The sequence below is a fragment of the Penicillium riverlandense genome, assembly GCF_028828495.1.
Source record: "Penicillium riverlandense strain IBT 135883 chromosome Unknown utg000003l_segment0_segment0, whole genome shotgun sequence".
NCBI lineage: Eukaryota > Fungi > Ascomycota > Eurotiomycetes > Eurotiales > Aspergillaceae > Penicillium > Penicillium riverlandense.
In genome coordinates this window covers 236,078-260,554 of record NW_026643196.1, presented here as the reverse complement: position 1 = coordinate 260,554, position 24,477 = coordinate 236,078, and the positions used below count along the sequence as shown (strand labels likewise).

Below are 24,477 nucleotides of genomic sequence, written 5' to 3'. Positions count from 1 at the left end.
GGGGGAACGGATGTGGAGCAGCGCGGTGGGTATCAGGCAACGGCATCCATTCGGACGTGGGGAAGGTCGAGGGAGGAGGTTTCTCCACGAATAACGGATGACCGAGGGTATGAAGATCGATGGTGAGTGAGCAAGGAAGCAGTGAGGGACTGAATTATGAGTTGGGTTTGCGTAGAGTTGGTACGTTAACTGGGAAGGAGGATGGCTGTAGTTAGTCAGCTGGGGCTGTTCACCTTGCGCATGTCATCATCCATCATCTTATCTCCATCACCCAAGCAATAATCAACATGGCTGGACAGCCCACCCAGTCGAGGGTCACCCCGTACCTAGTCTACCTGGTCTTTGTTACCACACTGGGTCCGCTGCAGTTTGGATATCACTTGGTATCTCTCTTCCCGCTCTCTATATCTTGCCTCGCTAACTTGCGGTCCCAGGCCGAGCTTAATGCACCCCAAGCAGTGATAACGTGCGAAAAGAAAACCATCCATTCCGCAATTGCCCCTCATGGTCTACCACAATGCATCCCCATGGATCCTTCCCAATTCGGTCTCGTGTCCTCAATCTACACTCTCGGCGGCCTTCTCGGAGCCCTACTGGCGGGGCCCGTCTCAACCAAGTATGGACGCCTAGTGGCACTCCGAGCCACAACCATATTTTTCATTCTGGGCCCTGTGGCGGAAACTCTTGCTACAGAAATTCCTGTCCTCAGCTTAGGTCGGTTTCTCTCCGGGATTGGCTCTGGTGCTGCGATTGTAGTCGGCCCAATCTTTATTTCGGAGATTGCGCCGCCCAGTGCTCGAGGCTTCTTTGGAGCATTTACCCAGGTCATGACCAATGTTGGTATCCTGTTAGCACAAACGCTGGGGTATTTCTGGAGCGAAGGAAGCTTTTGGAGACTGATTCTGGCTGTTGCGGGTATTATCGGTGCCTTGGAGCTATTGGGATTGTTCACAGTGCCGGAAAGTCCTACGTGGCTCGCGGAGCATCAAAAGCCCAGTCAGGCCCAAAAGGTCCTACAACGAATCCGGGGACGAGATGCCGATATCGAAGCCGAGATTGAGGCCTGGAGAGGCTCATCGGGAATTGCCCCGGAGGAAGAATCTCTTCTTGCTCCACCGCCTGGAAGTCAGCCTCCCAAGCAGCCTCCGGTTACAATCATGCAGGTCGCCCGTGACCCCTACTACCGGCCAGCCATTGTCGCCGTGGTTGGTGTCATGGTCGCTCAGCAGTTCACGGGGGTCAACAGCGTCATCATGTATAGCGTGTCGTTGCTGCAGAGTATTCTCCCCACAACGGCCGCGCTGCTCACCGTGTTCATATCGGCCATCAATCTCATTATGACTCTGGCGTGTTCTCCCTTGCCAGACCGGATCGGCCGGAAAACGTGCCTGTTGCTCAGTATCTCCGGTATGGGCAGCAGCTCCATGCTCCTGGCGATTGGCATGGCCGCCAACCAGAAAATCCTGACCGCCATCGCCGCCCTCTTGTTTGTGGCAAGCTTCGCCGTCGGGCTGGGCCCGGTGCCGTTCATTCTCGCCTCGGAGCTCGTGGGGCCAGAAGCCGTGGGAGCCACACAGAGTTGGGCGCTGGCGGCCAACTGGATTGCAACCTTTGTCGTTGCGCAATTCTTCCCCGTCCTCAACCACGCCCTGGGTGGCCGCGGGGAGGTGTACTGGGTGTTCGCGGCGATGGCTGCCTTGCTCGGCGCATTTATCTACTACTTTGTGCCGGAGACCAAGGGCAAGGCGAATGCCGATGAAGTGTGGGGGCGGGCGGACCGTCGACAGGACTAGACAACCGTCTGGGGCTCGATGGGACGCCTGGTATTGTCCCGGTCGGTGTTATTATTCAATTGAGGATCTCATTAGCTAGCGATTCAGCTGCTGACGAACCGCCGTATTGGAATCGACGGGGTTTCAAACTAACTATATAATTCCCTTGCAGCTACGACTCCAATCTATAGACTGTCTATTAATAGACGGAAGGCAACCTTCAACACAACACGTGTGAGACGTCAAGGAATTCCCCTCCTCGATCCCTTGACCAGGTGTTTCTTGTAGATCCATCTAGAATCATACCCCTATCCTGAATGACCGCTCACGACCGTCGGAGGGTTCAATCCTCTCTGCTCGGAGTGGCTGTTGAATCCCTTGCAACCCCAATCACCTGGAGCGCAAAAACAAAAGCCAAGTCTTCCTGATCCCCACCAAGCGATGTCACCGGTGGAGATCCCCACGAGCCTCGCTCAATTCCCCTCAACAACAACACACACAACACTACTCTCGGACCCCCTTGACCTCCCTCCCTCCCTCCCTCCCTCCCTCCCCTTCCTTCTTCTTCCACCTTCTTTCTCTCCTAAACCACCCACCCATACCCCCCCCCCAACGGCCAATGCCCCCACTAGTATCAGATTAATTAAACCCAATTGCCGCCGACATACGCGGTCTCGGCTCACCGGTCGCTCCGACTTGCCCGGTGTTTGGGCGGCGATTGGGTCCGCTCGCTTGGCCTTCTGCGATCGACCCGAGCAGATCGTAGATCACCCCAGGCCTGTCAACCTGAACTTGTTTTCTCCCACAACGGGCCTCGGACGGTCTCGGGCCTGCCCCTCTCTCTTCTTGCCTTTTTACCTCTTCATCCTCTGCCCGGCCGCACCAGCCCACCCATCCCGTCATGGTCCGGTTACCGCTGCCGCACCGGCTAAGCTCACACCTGTCCTCGAGGAGCGCGGCCTCGACCCCAGGCCAGAGCAGAAGCACCAGTCCCATGCGGCCGCCGGAGCTCAAGCCTCTGATGCTCAAGATCACCGTGATCCGTGTATGTGCTTTCCTGGCAATGCCCGGTCTACCCCACCATCGAGCTAACCCGGGACCTCGTCACTGCAGGGAAGGAATCTTGCTCCCAAAGACCGCGGCGGAACGAGTGATCCAGTAAGACACCTGGCCTATATCTTCCTTCGATCCAATTCGCTCACAATGCCACCTGGCAGTATCTGGTAGTGAACCTGGGAGACGCGAGGCAGTCGACGCCGACAATACCCAAGACCCTCAACCCAGAATGGAATGTCTCGTTCGAAATGCCCGTAATGGGCGTCCCGCTATTGGAGTGTATTTGTTGGGATCATGACCGGTTTGGGAAAGACTATCTGGGGGAATTCGATATCCCCCTGGAGGATCTCTTCTTGGAAGGCGAAGTGGACCAGCAGGTGGGATTGATTGACAAAAATACCGAAAAGGGACTACAATGCTGACGGAGGCCTCAATAATAGCCGAAATGGTATACTTTAACCTCGAAGCGGAAGCCGACAAAGAAGAAGGACAGCGTGATCTCTGGCGAGATCTTGCTCCAGTTCTCGATCTCGGATTCTGGGAACCCCAATGCATCCCCCGCGGAGATCAGTCAGAAGTTCAGGAGCCTGGTGTCTGCAGGCGAGGATGAGGACCAGATCCCTCCCGGCGAACTCGACGACCTCGACCGTGATGAAGAGACATCCGATGAGACCGACGACTTATCGAAACCAGAGGTGAGGGAGAAGCGGCGGCGCAGACTCCGGCTGGCACGCTTGAAGCGCAAATCCCTGGCGGCTCGTGCATATCAGTTCTCGGGCTCGGGGACTGGAGTACAGGGAATCATGTTTATGGAAGTTGTCCGAGTAACTGATCTCCCTCCCGAACGGAATGGTATGAGCTTTTCCTTCCATAACTACTGCAAATATTGACCGGCTCTCAGTGACGCGCACCTCGTTCGACATGGATCCCTTTGTGGTGACTTCTCTTGGGAGGAAAACGCTTCGAACCCCTGTCGTGCGCCATAACTTGAACCCGGTATACTATGAAAAGATGGTGTTCCAAGTGATGCGGCACGAACAATTTTACACTATAAGCTTCACGGTGATGGACCGAGACAAGTTTTCCGGCAATGATTTCGTCGCCTCGGCCGGTTTCCCATTGCAGACTCTCATCCAGTCTGCCCCCGAGGCAGACCCGGAGTCGGGTTTGTACCGCTTTGTAGAACCACCTTCATCGTCCGAGACTAGTCCAGTCAGCAAATCGAGTCCCCGATATGGGCCCAGCCGTTCGGCTTCATCATCGAATCTTTCGAAAATGTCACGGCCTACCATGAAGTCTCGAAACTCCGCTACCTCGCTGTCCACTCAGTCTATTCACGACACGCCAACTATCCTTCCACCCACGAGTGTTCCGGTCCCCGAACAAGGAAGTTTCGAGCTTGACAGCAGTAGCACGTTACAACCCCCATCCACGACCACAGCCTCATACGAGAGTGATTCGGCCATGGATGCAGACGGGTTCCGGTCCTACGTTATCCCTCTGACGCTGAAGAATCGAGACCGATGGGAAGACAAACACTCGCCTGAGTTGCACATCAAGGCGAAGTATTTGCCGTACAAAGCCCTCCGGCAGCAGTTCTGGAGATTGATGCTGAAGCAATATGACGCGGACGACAGCGGCCGCATTGACAAGGTCGAAATGACGACGATGCTCGACACCCTGGGCTCCACCTTGAAAGAGTCGACCATTGACGGCTTTTTCTCACGGTTTAGCACAGAGGACGAGCCTAATGACACGATCGACTTGACCATCGACCAGGCCGTGATCTGTCTGGAGGATACTCTCCAGATGCTCCAGAAAAAGAATGCGGTTGCGCCTACTCCTCGCAAGCCCGCCCCTGCCCCATCGTCGAGTGAGGAGCCATCCAGCGGTGATGAGCTAACCATCGAAACAAGCACCACCCACCCGGCCAATATTGACCCCACCAATACATCAATTCCGGTTTTATCCAGCGAAGAGCAGCCCAGCTCAACGGACGAGTATCTCCAACCCGACGATCTCGCGGATGAGAGGGGCGTGGAACACGTAGTCGAAATTCGCGAGTGTCCGCTGTGTCACCAGCCTCGTCTTGCGAAGCGCTCTGATGCCGATATCATCACACACATTGCTACGTGTGCGAGTCGTGATTGGCGGCAGGTTGACAACCTGATGATGGGTGGCTTTGTGACCTCCAGTCAGGCCCAGCGCAAGTGGTATTCGAAGGTGATCACAAAAATATCATACGGCGGGTATCGACTCGGGGCAAATTCGGCCAATATTCTGGTCCAGGATCGCATCACAGGACAGATCAATGAGGAGCGCATGAGTGTCTATGTTCGGCTCGGGATTCGATTACTTTACAAGGGTCTCAAGAGCCGTGACATGGAGAAAAAGCGAAGTATGTCTCTATCCCTCAATTTGTTTTCTTGTTTATTGTCTAACGATGTTACCAGTTCGTCGCGTTCTACGGTCCTTGAGCATCAAACAGGGCCGGAAATACGACGATCCTGCCTCGGCCAGCCAGATTCGGGACTTCATTAATTTCCACCAGCTGGACATGTCGGAGGTTTTGCTGCCTATCGAGAAGTTCCGAACCTTCAACCAGTTCTTCTACCGTGCACTGAAGGCCGATGCGCGACCGTGCTCAGCGCCCAACGAGCCCAGGGTTGTTGTGTCCCCGGCCGACTGCCGCTGCGTCGTCTTCGACCGGCTTGACGAAGCGACCAGCATCTGGGTCAAGGGCCGAGAGTTCTCCGTCGAAAGACTGCTGGGTAATGCCTACCCAGAAGATGCAGCACGGTACAAGAACGGTGCCTTGGGCGTGTTTCGACTGGCACCCCAAGACTATCACCGCTTCCATGTTCCCGTTGATGGGACCATGGGCGAGCCCAGGACCATCGAGGGCGAGTACTACACGGTGAATCCCATGGCTGTTCGCTCGGCGTTGGATGTGTATGGTGAGAATGTTCGGGTTCTGGTTCCGATTGACTCTGTTGTGCATGGCCGCGTCATGGTCGTCTGTGTTGGCGCCATGATGGTCGGCAGCACGGTGATCACCCGACGTGCGGGCGACAAGGTCGCACGGGCCGAAGAGCTGGGCTACTTCAAGTTCGGAGGCAGTACGCTCCTCGTGCTGTTTGAAGAGGGGGTGATTAATTTCGACAAAGACTTGACGGACAATTCGAAGGGTCCCCTGGAGACTCTGGTAAGTCATTTTCTTCAAGGCTTTTCCTTCAATACTAATTGATGTTAGATCCGAGTCGGCATGTCCGTCGGCCACAGCCCAGACATCCCCCAATTCGAGCCCGACATGCCCAAGAAGGCAGAGAACGTGACCGTCGAAGAGATGCAAGAAGCCAAGCGGCGCATCGAGGGCAGCCTGGCGCCCCCGAGCAATCCATCCATGCTCGCTGCCATCAAATGAAAGTCCAGCGATTGAGCGGATGGGCCTTCAACTCCCGTCTCGCACCGGAGGCTTTATCTTATATTTTCCTCATGTTGATTGCATGCACATATTCTGTGTGGTTATTGAACCCACTGGCGTTCAGAGAAGGGTTTTGATTTTCTGGTCAATCATATTATCATCATCATAGCGTTTGCCTACCTGTCTAGCACGCCAGAGACATTCTGTGCGGAGATAACAAGGACATGGACGAATGGAATACAGCATATGCTGCTCGGTCTCAATTCTTTATGAGTAGAAAAATACATAGTGACGAGGAACAGAATAAGCCCACATACATACTGCAACGCGATGCCCAAACGGGACTAGCGCCCCACGCTTCACCAAAACAACCGCGACTCTCGGCCCCTCTTGTCTTGCCTCTTCTTCAAGTGTGACTGTCCCCCCATTATTGCATTGCAACATTCCTTGATTGATGCTCCGCCCATCCTCCGCTGTCGCCCAACTGTCCGTGATCACTCTCTGTCGCGTCCATCATTGCGTCCGAACTCGCGCCGCCCCAGAAAGACTCGCGTAACCCGTTCCTGACATGACCACCGCGGTCCTGGCAGCCCCAACGACCAAGACCAAGCGTCGCGAACCGCTGCGGACGATCGGCATGGCGGCTTCTCAGGCGCAATCGCGTCCTGCGTCGTCCGCCGCCGGCAGGGGCAGAGGAGAGGAGCGACGAACCACGCGACTTAGCGCGACTCAGCAGGGATTGGAGGGGGAGAGTCCGAGCCACGACGGGAAACGGAAAGCTGGTGAGTCTTCCTCCGAGCCCCGGCCTTCTTTTCAAGTATTGATGTGATTGTGATTTGGTAGATTACGAAGAGGATATCGGGGGATTCAAGTTTTCACGAGTTTCGAACAAAAAGCCTCGTCCGTCCCTTGAAGCTGCTCCGGAGATTCCCGCGCCCGATGATGCAGAGAACGCGCCGCCGAAACCATCACCGAAGAGAGGACGGCCGCCGAAGAAACGCACGGAAGAGGGGACCGCGGTGCCGATGAAAGGGACGACTACTGAGATTCCGACGCGACCAACTCGAGGCACTGCGAAAGCTCCATCTGCGGAACCAGAATCTCCATCTTCCAATGCGCGCTCCACGCGAAGTCGAGACACAGCAGCGGAAGCTCAGCCTGCGAAGAAGAAGAAGGGGCGTCCAGCGAAAACACAAGCCAGTGAGACAAATGGCTTCAAATCACCTCCTGCGGGTACGAAAGTGGCACTCCCACTGGCGGACACTCCAGTTATCCAGCGGAACAAGGAACTGAGAGGGACGAAAGGGAACAAAGGGCGGAGGCGGAGTAGTTTGCAGATGCGAGGACGGAGAGCCAGCTCTTTGATTGATTCGGGTGCTTCCAACGGTAGGCTTTTTGTGTCTGGAATTGGATCACCGCAACCACGCTAATACATACGTCTCATACAGCGCTGCCGCATCGAGAGGTCAGCACAGCAGATTTCTATAAGCATATTGCCGACGATGGTCTCCCGGAACCGCGGAGGATGCGACAACTTCTTATTTGGTGTGCGACGCGTTCGATCGGGGAGAAGCCGTCTGGGGCGCACTCGGAAGATCAGAGTGCGCGTATGGCAGGTGGGTGACTATTGTCCGGTATACGAAGCGAATGTTCTAACCTTACTTTTCTAGCTCGTGTGATCCAAGAGGAGCTGCTTAAAGAGCTCGAATCAAACTCCGAACTTTCTAACTGGTTTGGTCGAGAAGACCTGAACCCGCCAGCGGTTGTGGTGAAGAGATCGAACCCGAGGAACGTGCAGAATGCGGATAAGATCAAAGAATTGGAAGAGCAAATACAAAAGTAGGGAGTCGCTTCTATCGTGGGTTGATCCGTGCTAACAAATTCCTCCGCAGACTCCAACGGGAGAGGCAAGCCCTCAACGCTCTCCTCAAACAACCATCAATCCCCTCGATACCACAGGCAGACCCTCCATCTAAGCTCCCGCGGAAGCCAAAACGACCCTTACAGGAAGCCGAGCGCGAGCCGAGCATCGACACATCCCTCCTCGATCCCTCGCAACAAGCAATTTTAGCATCGCTCCAGCCTTCCTCCAAATCATCCCAAGACGCTTCGTCTTCTTCCCCGATAATACTGCCACCTTTACCCCCTTCGGCCGTCTCCACGCGCCTTTCCCGAATCACGTCCGGGCTCGCTCCCACCCTTGACGCTTTCGCTGCAGGAGTACACGACATCGAACTGTACCGCTCGACAGCAGACACTGTTTCCTCTCGTATCCTGCGCATCTGCGCACAGCGCCTTGAAGAGCGCGATGCACTCATTGCGCAGAACCGAGCTGCGATCGAGAGCGGTGACGGTGAAGCGAGTGCTGCTGCGTCAACAGCAGGTAACCCGCGGGAAGATCTGGGTGTTATCCTGGGTGCATTGAGTCGGGTTGAGAGACGGTAACTTCAGTCTCTCACTAACTCACCACTACTACTTTCCCCTTCCCCCTTCTCTCTTGTCTATTTTTTCCCCAGCGGCTTTTCCCCCTTGTCTCTCTTTTCTCCTATTTCTGTTTTTCTTTCACGGATGGTATTTGATGGACATGAATCTCGATGAAGAATCCCTCCCCTACAAAGTGGGGATGTGTGAGGACGGCGTAATTAACTCATCGGCTCGGGGATGCATTGCATTGTTTCCGCAAGCATCGGCGTTTGGGGTGTTATTTTCTTCTTCTTAGGGCGCGGGTTAGGACGAACGGTGGATTGGTTGGAGGATGGATGTGTGGATATTTGAGTCGAGTAGAGGTAGTGGCCTCATAAGAACAGAGTCTTCAATACTACCTACTTCTTTGATATGTCTATGTGTTGTTAGCTTAAGCGGGCAAAGGGTATTGGGATAAGCAAGAGGACTTGCTTGGGCAATGGTGTCTGACATTTTAAGTGAGCATTTAGATGGGTTCTCATGGTGGCGACACGACTTGGGGCTAGTAATCAGGTCTGATATTACGTGCTAATTTCAACAATATCCAATCCAAAACATTACCCTACGCACGGAGAATAGGAGATGCTCGAAGTTTCAATTCAATTGATAGAGAACGAAATGAAAATGAAAGAAACGACAAGCTGGTAGTTCAAGGCTATGTATCTCGCAATAGATGACAATTGGTGTTTACAGCACCAGCAGTGAAAATGGCAATGAGTACGCAATGCAAATAAGCGCTTCTCATGCGTTCATGCTTTCGCTGAGACAAGACACGATGCAATTTCAAGTAGACACAGACAAGACATACCCCAGTAGAGGAAGACTCACTCAGGAAACAACACAGCAGGATATAGCCCAATTTATTCAGCGCAGAACACCGAGTGCACAATGGACGAAAGACACACACAAAAACAGGGTAAAATGAACAAAGGACCAGAAAACTGGGAGAAGAGAAGAGGCCTCGATGGGTTGGTTCGTGGCTCGTGAGAATCGTAGCTTCTATGTATGTCCGCACAGACTGATATTCGGGAATTATCCGAGTCGGTATAGTATTTCGGTAAGAGACACAGTAGGAAAACCGAGATTCCAATTTAACTTTCCAAGACTGCGTAGCATGACTCAATCTGCGGGTTGTTCGAGATGCAAAATGTTCAAGAGAGTCCCTGGAGAGCCGGGAAGACGCTGAAGGAACAGGAGAATTATAAAGAGACAACTAGAGGCAAGTGTTGGTGTTGGCTTAGTTAAAAGCTAAAGAGACCACTGCGCTTCTTGCCCAGCGGATACACCACTAATGCCGCCAGGAAGAGACCAACGGTCGTCCCAATAGCGACCTGGACCATGCCATATCCAATATCGAAGACGACGCCGTAGCTCTGGTTGCGCGCCTCAGCAGCAGACAAGTTCTTAGCCGCGTCGACGAACCCCTGCGTGCCGTTGTTGACGACACTATAGGGAGAACGGGTCATTTCCTCTGCGGAGGTGATGCCTGAAATCAATGATCCACTTGCCGCAAGACCGGAAGGCACTAGGACAAAGATCGCAGGTAGCATGGCAGCGGCGGCAAGGCCATGTCTCAATCGGCTGTAGAAATTGCCAATCACGCCAATTACAAAGGCTCCTAGCGCGTTGGAGACTTGTGTGTTCGAGTAGAAGCGCTTCGAGCTGAAGTAGCTGACCACGTACCCGGCCAGGGAGATCACCATCATCATGGGAATCTGTTTCCACTTGGCGCGGTTGACAATTGCCAGACATGCGGTGAACATGAGCACGAAGGGGAATCGCTGTAGGTACTCGTTGTTTATTGGACTGGGCGCGCAATTGTAGCTTGTTGATGCTTGGGAGTCTAGCAGTCCGTACACTGCTGTGCCGATGGTGATTCCGAACCCTAGGAAGAGGGAGTAGATGATGGCATAGACCATACGTACAGAGCCAGCGACGATGCTGCGCGACTGAAGTTCCAGGCTCGCGCACAGCACGGTATACCCTGGCAAGATGAGCGCAATGGCTGACTGCGCCAGCGCGGAGAAGCAGAAGAGCGGCTCGCCGTTGTATCTGATGCTGCCAAAAGCACGCGCCAGGAATGAGGTCAGAACTGCGGCGGATATCTCAAACACATTTGAGTACAGGCTCGACTTGGGCGAGAGAACCAGTTGCAGCACGCCCAGGAGACATCCCAGCAAAAAGGCGATTGGCATATCAATGGGCCGCGCGTTGAATGCAAAAGGTCCCACTGATGCACTGGCACAGCCGTGCGCAAAGATGAGAAAGAGGATGTGGAATTTGCTGCTTTTTTTCGTCACCTCGTCCAGTCGCTGGATGGCCTCCTCGACGCCTATCACGTCATGAATCACCTCCTTGTATATCTCGTGTACGTCGGCGAGTTTTCCCAGGTCAATTCCCTGAGTGGACCTGACAACTTTAACCTCCGTCGTGTGTGTGGAGGCGTCGTCGAATGAGATGATCATGCATCCAGGAATGTACAAGAACTGGCCCTCGATCTCCAGCACCCGAGCCGTCATGCGCATGTATTCCTCCAGGCGGTGGGTTGGCGCCCCATACTTCATTAGTGCACGACACAGACGAATCAGATACCGTTGGCGTGAGAGAAGCTCTGCGATGTGGACTGTAATGCGAATCTCGTCTTCGAGCTTGGATTTCACCATGCGGCGGGTTAAGTTGGTAATGGCACTGCTGCTCCTGGACCGCTTGAGCATGCTGATCGGGGAGCTGATGGAGCTCTTGGCTGTCGAGCCGCTGAGGGAGGTGCTAGACTGGCTGCGCGATTTCTCGTACCACTTCCTGGGTCGGTGTGGTTTCCAAACAGAGTCTGGGGACAGGGTCCGTCCACTGAACTCGGAGGAGCTTCCTTGTCTCGATCGACCATAGCGGCCCTGGGGATAATACGGGTCCATTTTGCTCTTGCTCTTACTATTGCCGCTAGCCTGCTGGTCGTAGAGCTTGAGGAGGGACGATAGAATTCCCCCACGGTAATGTTTCGGCCGCTCGACATAGATATCAGGATCCCTCTCTTCGACGGGGGTGACCTGGCCAGAAAATAAACCCGGCGAAGGAGCACGAACGCGGGCAAGGAAGTTAAAGTCTGAACGAGTCATCTGTCGCACAATTTGATGAGCCTCGGAGGTGTGCGGTGTTGATCGTCCGTCTATAGAGCCGGCTTCATCATCTGTCAAATCGTCGTAGAGCTGTTGTTTCTCAGAGAAGCTGATCATAGGGATATCATCCCCATCTTCAACTGGAAAGACCACTTCAGTCGGGAAAAAGTTGGCCAATGATGCTAGACTGGACCGTGGACTTGGCTTCGGAGATTTTGGAGGGCAACTGAGAAGGGATGCCGGCCGCTGAAGTCTTTCTCGGGCCAAGTATATGGCCCGCCCTTTGTCATTAATACCGGGATTATTGATCTCATCGTCTCCGACGATCCCTGCTAAGCTGGTCTGTGAAGAGATCTTCAAGCCTGTGACATCTGTCGACGCTCCGTTCTCCGCTAAGGGCGCGAGCTGGGCGTCCATATCCAGGTTATATGGAATGCTGGCTGTGGGCGACGGCTTTTGCGGCAGCACCACATCCCTTCTGTCCACACGGGGTTCGATTGTAGATCCGCCGATGACTTCTGGCGACCCATCGCCACCTACAGTGAATTTGACGCGATTCGTGCTTCTCAGAATTCCCGCATTCCGGTGCTTGCCCTGAGCGCTCCAGGCGTCGTTCGATCCCCGTTCCTTTTTGGTCTGCTGCTGCTTTCCCGGTGGGTATCTTTCACTGAGAAAGGTTGTGGGAAATTCTCGTGTCCCTGGAAAGATTCTGCTTGATCCAGTTGATGTGCTGGATGCACTCGACCGGCGAGATGAGGTGGGAAGATCGAAATACCCACCCGCCATAGCGCGTCCCCCTGAATAATTTTCCGAATTCTTCTTGTCGTAATAGGTAATTAGCTTAAACAGCTCCTTGGCTGGCGCTCCAGCCTTAGCTCCAGCAGCCCGCGTGGAAAGTGCAGGGTTCGTGGTAGGTCGCAGCCTGGCAACATGTCAGCTATGTGAAATCACATCATCTCAGAGGGGGCCACATGGGTTTACCAGGACAAAAATGAGAGGCACGGACGCCTGCTAGCCTTGCAGCTAGAGAAATTGCCTGGCCACGCCAAACTGGAGCTCTATGGAGGAGATACAATAGAACCGGGAGACCCGCTGCCTGGAATGATAATTATGTCACCGGTACATAATCAGATGTCGCGCAATATCGCCTTGGAAATTAATGACATCTGCACAGTCAAAGAAAGGGATGTGCAGAAGGGCAGGGCTCGCAGTTACCGACATGTATAAGAAAGTTGCGTTAGGGAGAGTGACCATCGAGGGGCGGGAAGGTGTAGTATTTAGGAGGGTGAGAAAAGCCGTTGGACAGGGATCTAGTGTATAGAAAAGCATAATCGTCCTTGATGGCTCTGCGGTAGAGTGAATTTTGAGCCGCGCTTAGGCTGATAGTGGTTTGAGACTAGAGACACGGGAAGGGCTCGCGACTCCATGGATGGAGATGGAGCCGGGCTCTTTTCTTGTCTGAGGGATTTCATAGACGGTCTGGATCGCAGGAATCCAGCTTAATCGGCTCAGGGTCTTGGCCTTACTGGGGCCACACGGGGCCCGGGAAGAGAGGGCAGGCCGAGTGTATTGCCAAAGAGCCCAGCAGTCAACAGCGGGTTCCACGGGGTCCATCGTGAGGTACCACAGCCTGTGGATTGAGGGAAGTGGAGCTGGAAAGAGATCGAGATTGATAGACGCCGTTACTTTGTTTAGCGCTAATTTCCTGTCTGAGACAAAACATATCGTGGTCCATGGAACGACGATCGAACTAAATCGATTATCAACTTAAACCAAACAATCCCCTTGTCATTGACATCATGAAAAAATCATCCGACAGGTCCACCAATTCCCAGCATGCCATACAATCAGATCGTGTCTATTTCAATAGAGATCATGGTAGTCCTGCCCTACATCTAAACATATTCAGCCCACGTAATTCTCAACGTCCTGGTAGGTATCCTGGTGGAGATCTATTGTCAATTGCGCAATTGTTAACAATGTGATTTTATTCTTGATCCGACTAACAGATTGGTACCTTTCACTTGCAAAATACGAACCAGAGTCATCCACCGTCTCATTTACTAGAGGTTCTTCGGCCGTACAGAGTACTACAAAGAAAGTTGCACCATTGTCCAGGGCTATAAGAAGGCAACGCACATGCGCAGGTTCAATTACCCTACTTCCATGATGTCAACCAGTGTATGAAGCAGTTAGGCTCTTTCCACGTCGTTGTGTTACCCACGGAGCGGCGCGACATCCACCTCGGCAAAGGGAATCTAGTCATAGGGGTCTTGTCTAGAACCTGACTTGCCAGAATATACTTGAATGTACTTAAGCTTCGTGTGGCTGCTGACCGAACCTTGTTCGGTCTAGATCAACGTTCAGGGGCGACATCGACGTCCCAGTTGCTGGGCTGAGATTATGGCTCCAGCAATCGGCCATTCTGAAATGATGGCACGGTGTTTATGGCCGTTGAAAGTCTAGCCATGGCTAAAAGTTAGCTTTCCCCGAACATCGAGGGAAAATACTGCGATATTTCCAGGACATTCTCGGCCGGGCTTCCATATCGAAAAGCAAATATCCATGTATAATCGGCTCCCATGGGCTTGAATAGAACGGAACAGGATGTCGGAATTCGCTGGACATGCAGCCTTTCACATATAGTCCCATGTTCGCTGCAGCGATACGACTGCACAATCCTTCCGTGCAACCCCCCTGCCCTCCTCTTCGTCGTCGTACAGCCCCCTCCAGCGGCCGGCCCTACCGAAGATGACCGTACCACCTGACAAGATGCAGGGACCAATACCTAACCTTTGCCGGCAGAACAGAGAGGTCGTGCCCATCATGGTCATATGCATGTCCCACCGACACCGTCTGTCTCTACCCTCGGGTTAGTGCAGCGAGGTTGAATAAAAGTGGGCTTTGACCAAAGGTTCTTCTTGGCCGGTGCGGGTGGGTAAGCAGTCTATTTTTTGAGCAGATCAGAATGGGTTTGTCGTTTATCATAGATTGTCATTGTATGTTACAGTATGTTTCGTTCGCGAATTTTTTAATCCATGAGTTCATCACTGCCTGAGCATGACTCCACTAAGGTCTAATCTAAGTAAAGGGCTGAGAGCCACAGGCCTCGTCATAACCACCAGGGCTATTAGCGTTCTTAAAACTGGCATTTTGGTAATTAGACACGCAGCCCTTGAGTCTGGCCGGATATTTCCTAATCCTCGTGTCGCCCATTATGTGTATGAGCCCTAGATGAAAACACTCAGTCAACAACTCAACCACGCAATATTGAATAAAGAGCGAGAAGACCAATAGAAAGTTGCCCGAGTCAATTTGCCAGCACGCGCTCCACCTCACATTCCGACCGGAGAGTATCCGGATATCCTGTCAAGCTCTAACACAACCTGGGATCCGCCACCCTCTTATCACACTTAACTCGTTGAATTTCGCCACGGCATGATAAGATTGCGGATTCTGTCATGTGGATAAATATTAGTTTTCTTTCTAAGGATACAGGCATCATACCTTCGGCTGCCAAAAACAATGGAGGGCATCTCAACGGGCCACATTCTTCGGTGACATCCGATGCAAAAAGCCAGTTGATGTATGCGAACTCGAGCAAATGGGAGCTTATCATCTGACCCATCCGCTAGGACACTTTCCGGAGAGTACTTTTGACTCAGTTCCTCTGTCTGACACATACGAAACAGTAGGCTGTCTACACTTGTTTAGCTTTCATTCCTTGTAAATTGGAAAAGAAGTCGCCACGTATACTACGTGCCCTCACCTGCCCCGAGACATAATCACCAGACAACAGCAGCAACACAATATTACCTAACAGAAACATTGTTTATGACGATGATGTATAGAGGTAACTTGGCCTCCGGCATCATGCATTGTGCATCTGCCATCCAACGAGCTGATCTCATCTGCAACCTAATTGACGCGAACTTATACTTTCCAGTGTAATTATTGACATTTTCACTGCCGCAGAGAGTTTCAAAATTCCTCTGTTAGCCGTTTTCCACGTGTTTTATCAGCCAAGGAAGACAAAAGGTTGTTCTTCGGAGCTTTGCATTTGTGCTCATGATCAGGAGCCTCGTATAGTTTTTGTAGAGTCTACGATGTGATAATGTCAAGATACTCAGTCAGACTCCTAGTTTCCAAGTTCAATTCCTGAGTCATCATGGTTTTACCACTGAAAGGAGAAGTATACAGCAAAAACCTTAGATTGATATTCCAGTGCTTTGGAGCATAAAAGTAATACTATGCAGAGATGAGTTTTGTTTGACAGTGGTTCTACTGGCTACCCTGATTCTTCTCAAAGTCTTGAATCACACGCGTATATAGATGCTCATCAGTCAAGAGCGCCCAACCTGTCATGGCCATGGATTTCCCCGACTTCAGTGTACGCTGGAAGGATTCCTCTGTTGCAACAGCTGCCGTGAATTCATGGGTATGATTCTGGGCTGCAGCTGGAATTCCAATCAACGCGTGTAGACTTGGCAATGCGTGGGAAACATTTCCTTGGTCAGTGGAGCCAGACATGGGTTCATCGTCTGCCACCAGCATTTTCTCCCCTTGCGCGACTGAATGGTCTCGAAATTCCTCGCAGAGCGGTTGGTTAACAACCAAATTTGCATACGCCTTGGTCTCCTCGATTTGGATCTTGCATCCAGTCGCTAGGGCGCCAGCTTCCAGGCATTGGCGCACCCGCTGCCCAAGCGCTTTAGCACCTTGAATTGTGGGGCTCCGTATGGTATACTTCGTCTGCACCTTCTCGGGGATGGCGTTTGTAATATCAGGTGCGTTTAGAATTGCGCCGTGGATCCTGTCGGTTGGCTGGATTTGCTGACGGAGCATTGATATGTTGTTGTACGCAGCCACCACCGCATCCAGAGCATTAACACCCTCCCAGGGTGCGGCACTGGCATGAGCGCTAACGCCTTCATAGGCGCCAATAACATCATAACAAGCGATCGAGGTTCGGCCTGCAATGCCCCTCGCACCAAGCTTCAGAAACTCGCTCTCTGCCATTGGATGCCTGAAAGAGAATGAGATAAAATCGCTACTTGGTTCGTTTGGTCCAACAACTCACATCATTAGAGACACATTTGCCTTCTCATACGCCCCAGCCTCCAATAGGTCGATTTTGCCACCCCCGTCTTCCTCAGCTGGTGTACCCAGCAACTGGGCCCGGCCCGGGAGGCCGAATTTCTGGGTAACATATGAAAGGGCAATGAACCCGGTCACGCTAGCAGTCGCAATGAGGTTGTGACCGCAAGCATGACCTATGCCTGGCAAAGCATCATATTCAGCGTTGAAGTTGATGCATCGTCCATGGGAGCCACTGGTCGCTTCAAAAGCTGTCGATAGCCCATATGCATGCCGGGTAACTGCAATTCCGAGCTGCTCAAGAAAATCGCAGATGGCATTGTGGGCGTGATGTTCCTTGTACGCAAGTTCAGGATGGTCATGTATCTTGCTAACGAGTTAGTTATTCTGAGCAATAATGGTCCTCTTAGCTGCACTCACACTGTGATTCAATTCCTTCAGTGCTTTCGTTTGGCTGTCAACGTACTCATCCAACGCTTGCTGGATCATCTCTTTTGTGCTTCCAGACATAATGCTTAATGTAATCTTTCTGACTTGCTCGCTCTTCGTGTCAAGGCCTTTTTGGGTGGTAGATGTGAGCGAGAAGACCAGATCGCGGCGATAAACCCGGTATAAAAAACCGGCAAATGGAACGCCCTTAGCGCGTAAGGGGCTGACCTGCAATCATAACCGGTCAAGCCAGAGCGTCAATCAAATGACGGATAGTTAAAGTTAGTTAGCAAGCGCTTCTACACCGGGCCGGGCCCCAAACTTTCTCGCATTCTCTTTCCCATTTAGAGTGGTATCTACAATCAATCCCCTTCTATATTGCCCTAAATTACACCAAGTCGGGAAACCATTTCGTTAGCTTGTGCCCCAGCCTGCTCCGGAGATTTTAAACGAAAGATAAGTTAGCCGAACACCGCGCAAGCGGAGCGGGGGCTACTAATAAATTACTCCGCAGATAAGGATTTACTCCGCGTTTTAGTTAGTCCCAAATCCAAAGACACTAAAGTATTAAAGGGGGCCTGTGATATCATTTTCGAGGATTTGATTATTCCTACCCTCTGTGCTAAAACATGGATGCTGAGGCCGGTAAGTATAACGATAGTCAAGAGACTTCTCCCGGAACTGTCCGACTGCAAGCCCGCGATGACGACCTTATCCTTTCGCCGCGGCCAAGTTCAGACCCGAACGATCCTCTAGTAAGTGTTTGAAGTCGAAGAAACATCGGAATCTAATCAGGGCGTATAGAATTGGGCTCCCTGGAGAAAATGGCTGCAAATTGCTCTCCTGAGTCTCTACACGGTTCTTGTAGATGCATGGTAAGATTGATCCGCTGGCGAGATTCCCCAGGCTAATCTATCGTTCCTAGTCTGGTGGTTGCAACGCCGATGTGGGCGGTAATGAACAAAGATCCCGGCTTCTCGTATACCGCCTTGAATGATAGCTATGCGGTTGCTACGGGTGCTTTGGCCCTTGGATGCTTTATTCTCGTCCCGTTCGCGCTTCGCTACGGCCGGCGACCAATCTACATCCTGACCTCGGCTATTGTGACCGGAATGGGTGCTTGGTCCGCGGCTATGACAACCACGGGAGAGTTATACGCGACTCAGGCCATAATGTGCTTCGTCGGTGTGGTTAACGAGACACTGTTCGAGATTTCGGTATACCTCCTTTCAGTTTGTCTTCTCCCTGTCAATTGCTTACCTGAAACCACAGGTCGCAGATATGTTCTTCGTCCATGAGCGTGGTACTTTCAATGGTGTCTACTATGCGATGGTGGTGATCGGGGTATAGTATTTTAGCATCGTTTCAGTTACCCTGGACTAACCTCTTACAAGAACTTTTTCGCACCTGTGCCAGCGGGCTACGTGACTGCATCCCAAGGGTGGCGGTGGGGCTATTGGTATGTCGCGATATTCAATGGAGCATTGACTCTAGCCATGATATTCTTATTGGAGGAGACAAAATATGTCCCGAGCATGGTTATTGAAGGATCTGCTATTGCCGAAAACCCGGAGAGTCCTGAAGAACAAAATCCAGAGAAAGCCAAACCAGCCCCCAATGACGGAGTCTCCAGCGAGTCTGAAAATATCACCAGCTCACATAAACGTCGGCATATCGACTCCACAATTCCAATCAAGCCGTACTGGAAAAGAATGAGCCTAATAGCGACAACACCATCGAGCTTACAGCATGAAAACCACAACTTTGCAAGACATTTCTGGCAGCCGTTTGTTGTTCTCTGTCTCTTCCCTGCTATCGCTTTCGGTGCCCTCCAATGGGGGTTTGCGTTTTCCTCCTTATCAGTCATGCTGGTTACCCAGGCAGCTTTCTATCCGGCTCCTCCTTACAATTTCAGCCCGATCGGAGTTGGAAATGTGATCATCGCACCTGCGATTGGCGGCATCCTAGGTTCTATCGTTGGAGGGATTGCGACTGATTGGCTTATCTTGAAACTAGCCAGACGGAACAAGGGCATATATGAGCCCGAGATGCGGCTCCAGATGTTCATTGTGCCGGGCGTTGCTTTACCGGTTGGAATATTCATGTATGGCCTAACAATTTCCACGGTAAGACGGTCCACACCAGATGATATGATAGTGAGGCTAATGACAATCAGGGTCTTCCTTGGATCATTAACTGTGTCGGCGCCGGGTTTGTTGGATTTGGGATCGGAGGCTGTGGAACGATTGTGGTCACATACATCCAGGATTCCTACAGCAAGGTATGTTCTCCTATCGCTTTACCATAATCCATCACGACATATAATAATTATCAATTTAGATTATTGGCGATGGTTTCGTCGGAGTCACGTTCGTGCGGAATCTCCTGGCTACAATCTTTGTCTTCGCTATTCCTGCATGGGAGGATGGAATGGGCGCATACAACATGTTTGTCCTTTTGGGATGCTTAGCTGTACTTGTCGTTGCGACCTATGTTCCTATGCTGATCTGGGGAAAGAAGTGGCGCCGTCAATATGCGTCACGGTATGAGTTTTATGCCCGTCGGCAATATGAAACCCGCCCTGAGTGAATCGGTAGGTGGTCCTTCAATTAGGACTCCTGCGGTCACTAGATTTTCTTTTCTATCATTTTTCTCCCATGTTAGAATACAAGATTCGAACAATAACTATCAATAGTTCTCTTGCATATGAATTGCTACTTACCTAGTATCTAGGCCTTCAAGATTACCCAAACTTACTTCATCTACGAAGTGACACCCAAGGAATGATCATGCTTCAGCAAATATGTATTTGACTAGTAGTGATTCAATTCAGGCCCTGAAAACAGGAGGAACAATTGATAAGAGAGTAGGTAAGAACTGCATGTGCATAGCCGGATGCACACCAGAAACCCCGAAAAGAAAATGAGTGAGTGACGGGCAGCATTGCAGTTGTCCGATGTTTCCTTGCATTTCAATCCATCTCAATCTCGACGCTGATTTCAGCAATAAACGAACGTGTGTCCTGGGTCAAAAAGAAACCCCTGCTTGTAATACAAAGCTGACTGGGACAAATCGAGGATAAAAAGAATAAGAATAAGGGGAGTCGAAAACGAAGAATAGAAGAAAAAAGTCATTTCAGAATGATCCGGGTCTTTCATCAAGCGAATATCGGGGCTGACAATGTGGACACTTGTCAAGAATAAGAATAAAAAGAATGGATAGAGCCCAAAGTCCTCCCATCGGAATATCCGACGCGAAACGAGAAAGAAAAACAGCCAACCAGAAGAATAAAAGAAAGGTCATACGTCGCTTGTCACATGAGGGGGAGATCGGCATTACATGAGAGGGGTCTTCCGTTTTTCAGCGCTAGAGAGCACGAGCATCGGCGTCTTGCGCCGTTCAGGTGCTTGGGCCACAGGCCCCTGGCCAGCCACGACGGCCGCCACGGAGGGGGATGAAGTACCCGAGGACGAGGCGGAGACTTGGTCAGCGCGAGCTTCAGCTAGCTTCGAGCTGAAATAGCCGTCCTCGCTGGTCGGGGTTGCGCTGTGGAACGGGCTCTCGGGAGACTTTCGATTTTTGCCTGATTTTTCCTTTCGCTCAGACCCGATGGCGCCGTTGGCCGCTGCGCGCAGACTGCCCAGACTGGGTTTGCTGGAGAGGCTGCCACTGCGGACAGTGGCGTCATCTCCGTCGGAAAACGTGAACTCCTTCTCGCTCGCTGGCGTGTTCGTGCCTCCGCTGCTGTGGCATCCAAAGCTACGAGTGTCGCCGCGGCGCTCGTTTCCAGCGCGAACGAGGTTGTGAACGGCGCGGCGCCGTTGGCGGGTTGCAAAGTTCTTGCTACCCTCGTGCTTGGAGGTCGGCTTGGCCACGAGATCCTCGAGCGAAGGCGGTCCACGAGGCTGACGGATGGGATGCTCACCGGCACGATTTTGGCCCGGTCCAAATGTTCCAGTGGCCGGCGTGGGCGGGAAAGCAGCAGAACGAGGACCATATCCGACGTTCGCCTTGGTGGTGTCGATGTTAGTCTTGACAGCAGGGTTGAACGACGAATTCTTCTTGTGGGCGCGGCGGAACGCGTTGGAGTTCTCATATGGCGGAGATGGCGTGCCATTCGGAGGAGAGACAGGCTGCTGCGGGAAGTGCATCGGCGACTGTGCGGACTCCGCCGGAGGAGAGATCTCTGCACGGAACTGGGGCACCTGCGAGGCAGGGGATCGGGTCTGAAACTGGGTCGAGCTGTCTTCCTGGAAGCCGTTGTCCATGATATAGCTTTGTTGACCGGTCAGAGGGTTGAAGACCGAAAAGAAGCCCGGGTGTCCAGGAACCGGCTGCACAATGGGCTGCACACCCTGTTGAAGTTGTTGCTGGTAGAAACCCATGCCAGGAAGAGAGATCGAAGGAACAGATTGCTGCTGAGGCACGGGCATGCTGCCCAGATTCAGACCTTGGAATTGCTGAGCTGCAGCCGTCACGCTGATCAACTGCTGTTGTAGGCGCTGCTGCTGTGCCGCCAGAAAAAGATTGGTCGACATCAATTCCGCGTACATGTTTTCATCCACGGACTGGTCGCCGCCCATATCGATTATCGGAGGAGCAAGCACCTGCTCGGGCAGCATGTACATCGGACGGTTTTGTTGTGTCTGGTTCGTGGCGTACGCGTGCTGCGGGAATCCAGTGCCTGTCGCAGTCTGAGGAACACGATCAGCACCACGGTTAGACAGACCATATTGCCGACCGCTGTCCATGCCATTGCGCTGCTGGTGCTGGGAGGGGATTGTCGCGGATCGGGGCGCAGTGCGCAGTCCAGCCAACAGATGCGAGCGACTAGTGCGAGGCGTAGAGATTGGAGCCTGCGCCTGGAACTCGTCGATAGTGGCCACCTGGGGAGGCACACTCAGGCGCTTGATGTGGGAACCCTTCCCTCGTGAGGCAAAGCCGGAGCTTGGAACGCCGAGGGAATTGCCATTGTTGAAAGAAGAGTTGTACGTCATTTGAGCAAGACCGCCAGCGTTCATACTCATATTTCAAAGGGGGGTATGTGCACTGAGAGCGTTTCTCGATCACAAAGTCGTTTCACAGGCGTTTGGGGTCAACCACAAAGCCGGTATTGTGAAAAAGATTGATTAGGTAGGAATTATGAGGTCTATGGCGAGAACTCGGCAAAAAACCGAGTGTCGAAGGAATGAGTGGTTGCGAACGTCAAGATGTCTAGCCAGCAGTGAGAAAACGGTTAGTCAAGGATCACCAGAGAGAAGATCAGCACTTACCGATCGCAACGCGATGAATGCAGAAAAGCAAGTCGCAGGCTCAATGAGAATGATGAATCAAAAATGCCAGTATTATCAACCTGTACAGGGAAACAAGTTCGAGGGCGAAGCCGAGGGATAGTCCTGGATGAACCCAAGTAACGATGAAGCGACGGGAAGCACGAGCGGACGTCCGAAGAAATTAAGCGGGTATCAAAAGTAATTCTTTCACAGAGAACGTGAAAGAGGAAAAGGAAGAGAAAAGGGAGGTGCTCTGCACGTCCCAGATGAAACAAAAATAGAAAAGGTGTTGACGCGATGCAGAGGCGAAATGGACTCGGCAGAGGCTGAAACACCGACCCGGCAACAGGGTAGCAACAAACGCTACGGCGAGAAGAAAGACACGAAAAGCGAAGCTCGGGCTTTCGCTGCGTGGTGATCAATGTCGAAGTGTCCTCGGGGTGGGATCTCGACCAGACGCGAGCCAAACGATTTTCTTCTCAGGGGGCGGAACGAATCGGAGAAACTATTTGCAGGGGGTTTGATGTTTTTTTGAAGGGTGAGTTTTCAAATAAACGACGATGGCTGCCGAGAGAAGGAATAAATGCAGGACGGAAGGGAGGGAAAAACGAAAGAAGCGAAGATTAGATGGAGTTGATGGGGGAAAGGAGAAGAGAGGGGGGTGAGGAAGAAGAAGAGGAAGAGGCAGAGGCAGAAGAAGCGAAAGGGCGAGAACGAGACGGTGTGGGGAACACGTGAGTGCCTGAGGCAGAAACACTGGTGGATCACGAGATCTCATGCAGAACACGATCGATCAACTACCTAGTATACGGCTGCTCTCATCATAGTAGTTATATGTACAACTGTATATTCTTCCATATCATCGTTGAAGGTTGTTGGTCCATCATGGTGGCAACCCGCCCAGCCAGTCCCGCAGCCCCGTTGAGCCCCCACGAGTGACGAGTGTTGTCCTGTCACACTGTGCCGCCAGTGATTGGATAGCTCCCCTTCGCGCCCTGAAGCCGCCGAGGGCCTGCGCCAAGTCCCTGCCAGCGAATCACGTCGCAGTTCTGGCCTTTCGCCTAACAGATGATTCGACTGTTAGGCGGAGAGATGCCTGTCTGACCTGCAGCTAGCGGTGCCTAATCAAATATACGATTGGGGTCCGGCCCACGCGACTTTGCACAAGGTAAAGGCTGCCTAGCTTCCCTCGTGTCTATCACCCTTGCAACTATCTGCATAGCACATCAGCTAGGGCTTGTATCCCAAATCGTTATCTATATCCCGCGCGTAGCTTACTGCTGTCGACCTATCGAGGTGCATTCATCTAGAAGCTCTCAATGACGCTATCGCAGGCTCAATTTTATCCTCTTTTCAAACAGTTGACTTAGAATAGATTATAGTCTTTATCGAGTCGTAAACACTATATATGATTAGTAGATTATGAGGAAACGGTGCCAGGAAACTTATTATCCGCCGTGTTGCACTATTGCAATATTAGATGCATAGTAAGGGAATGTTGAGTAGTGAGTTCCTACGAGCGAACAAAGGGGACGAATCATTATTGCCTACTGCTTACAGGGCTACTGTTCCTTTCACCAATACCTTCGCTATCATGAACATGGTAAACTCGAAGCGCAACACTCACGACTGCAAGGCTCGCAGCGCCGCTCAGAGCAGGGCACAGCACCCAGCCGCCGGCCGCCGGTCTCCGGGGAGTGGCGTTAAGAACGTCTAAATAAACAGCTAGTAGTTGTCCCTACGCGCCGATTTGTTTTCTGACAAAGCGACCTGATATCATAATACCTCAAATCGCTTTCTTGACTGAGACGAATGTACGCGTATACCGGTGACGGACGGTGAATCTATCG

The 24,477-nt window shown here is 52.1% G+C and overlaps 8 protein-coding genes across 8 annotated transcripts; 5 read left to right on the top strand and 3 right to left on the bottom strand.

Annotated features, from left to right (window-relative positions):
- Positions 1-287: 287 nt before the first annotated feature.
- N7474_003709 (putative MFS glucose transporter) lies at positions 288-1,793 on the top strand (the record flags this gene model as incomplete). The annotated part of the gene is made up of 2 exons (XM_057195124.1): positions 288-383; positions 435-1,793. The coding sequence occupies 2 exons, from the start codon at positions 288-290 to the stop codon at positions 1,791-1,793; spliced, it is 1,455 nt and encodes a 484-aa protein (XP_057052520.1).
- An 880-nt stretch (positions 1,794-2,673) lies between these two features.
- N7474_003708 (putative phosphatidylserine decarboxylase Psd2) lies at positions 2,674-6,252 on the top strand (the record flags this gene model as incomplete). The annotated part of the gene is made up of 6 exons (XM_057195123.1): positions 2,674-2,817; positions 2,936-3,205; positions 3,269-3,680; positions 3,730-5,230; positions 5,307-6,033; positions 6,082-6,252. 6 exons carry the CDS (start codon positions 2,674-2,676, stop codon positions 6,250-6,252), a joined length of 3,225 nt encoding a protein of 1,074 aa, XP_057052519.1.
- Positions 6,253-6,820: 568 nt separating this feature from the next.
- On the top strand, positions 6,821-8,697 carry N7474_003707 (Mis12-Mtw1 family protein; the record flags this gene model as incomplete). The annotated part of the gene is made up of 5 exons (XM_057195122.1): positions 6,821-7,034; positions 7,096-7,638; positions 7,701-7,868; positions 7,923-8,091; positions 8,145-8,697. 5 exons carry the CDS (start codon positions 6,821-6,823, stop codon positions 8,695-8,697), a joined length of 1,647 nt encoding a protein of 548 aa, XP_057052518.1.
- Positions 8,698-9,956: 1,259 nt separating this feature from the next.
- On the bottom strand, positions 9,957-12,614 carry N7474_003706 (threonine/serine exporter family protein; the record flags this gene model as incomplete). Its single annotated transcript, XM_057195121.1, has 1 exon — positions 9,957-12,614. The coding sequence occupies one exon, from the start codon at positions 12,612-12,614 to the stop codon at positions 9,957-9,959; it is 2,658 nt and encodes an 885-aa protein (XP_057052517.1).
- A 3,495-nt stretch (positions 12,615-16,109) lies between these two features.
- N7474_003705 (M20 family metallopeptidase) lies at positions 16,110-17,435 on the bottom strand (the record flags this gene model as incomplete). The annotated part of the gene is made up of 3 exons (XM_057195120.1): positions 16,110-16,854; positions 16,909-17,291; positions 17,346-17,435. 3 exons carry the CDS (start codon positions 17,433-17,435, stop codon positions 16,110-16,112), a joined length of 1,218 nt encoding a protein of 405 aa, XP_057052516.1.
- Positions 17,436-17,983: 548 nt separating this feature from the next.
- Positions 17,984-19,943, top strand: N7474_003704 (uncharacterized protein; the record flags this gene model as incomplete). Its single annotated transcript, XM_057195119.1, has 7 exons — positions 17,984-18,109; positions 18,159-18,229; positions 18,280-18,571; positions 18,627-18,698; positions 18,749-19,480; positions 19,531-19,635; positions 19,695-19,943. 7 exons carry the CDS (start codon positions 17,984-17,986, stop codon positions 19,941-19,943), a joined length of 1,647 nt encoding a protein of 548 aa, XP_057052515.1.
- Positions 19,944-20,689: 746 nt separating this feature from the next.
- Positions 20,690-22,381, bottom strand: N7474_003703 (uncharacterized protein; the record flags this gene model as incomplete). Its single annotated transcript, XM_057195118.1, has 1 exon — positions 20,690-22,381. One exon carries the CDS (start codon positions 22,379-22,381, stop codon positions 20,690-20,692), a length of 1,692 nt encoding a protein of 563 aa, XP_057052514.1.
- A 556-nt stretch (positions 22,382-22,937) lies between these two features.
- Positions 22,938-24,344, top strand: N7474_003702 (uncharacterized protein; the record flags this gene model as incomplete). Its single annotated transcript, XM_057195117.1, has 2 exons — positions 22,938-23,041; positions 24,188-24,344. The coding sequence occupies 2 exons, from the start codon at positions 22,938-22,940 to the stop codon at positions 24,342-24,344; spliced, it is 261 nt and encodes an 86-aa protein (XP_057052513.1).
- Between the last annotated feature and the right edge of the window lie 133 nt (positions 24,345-24,477).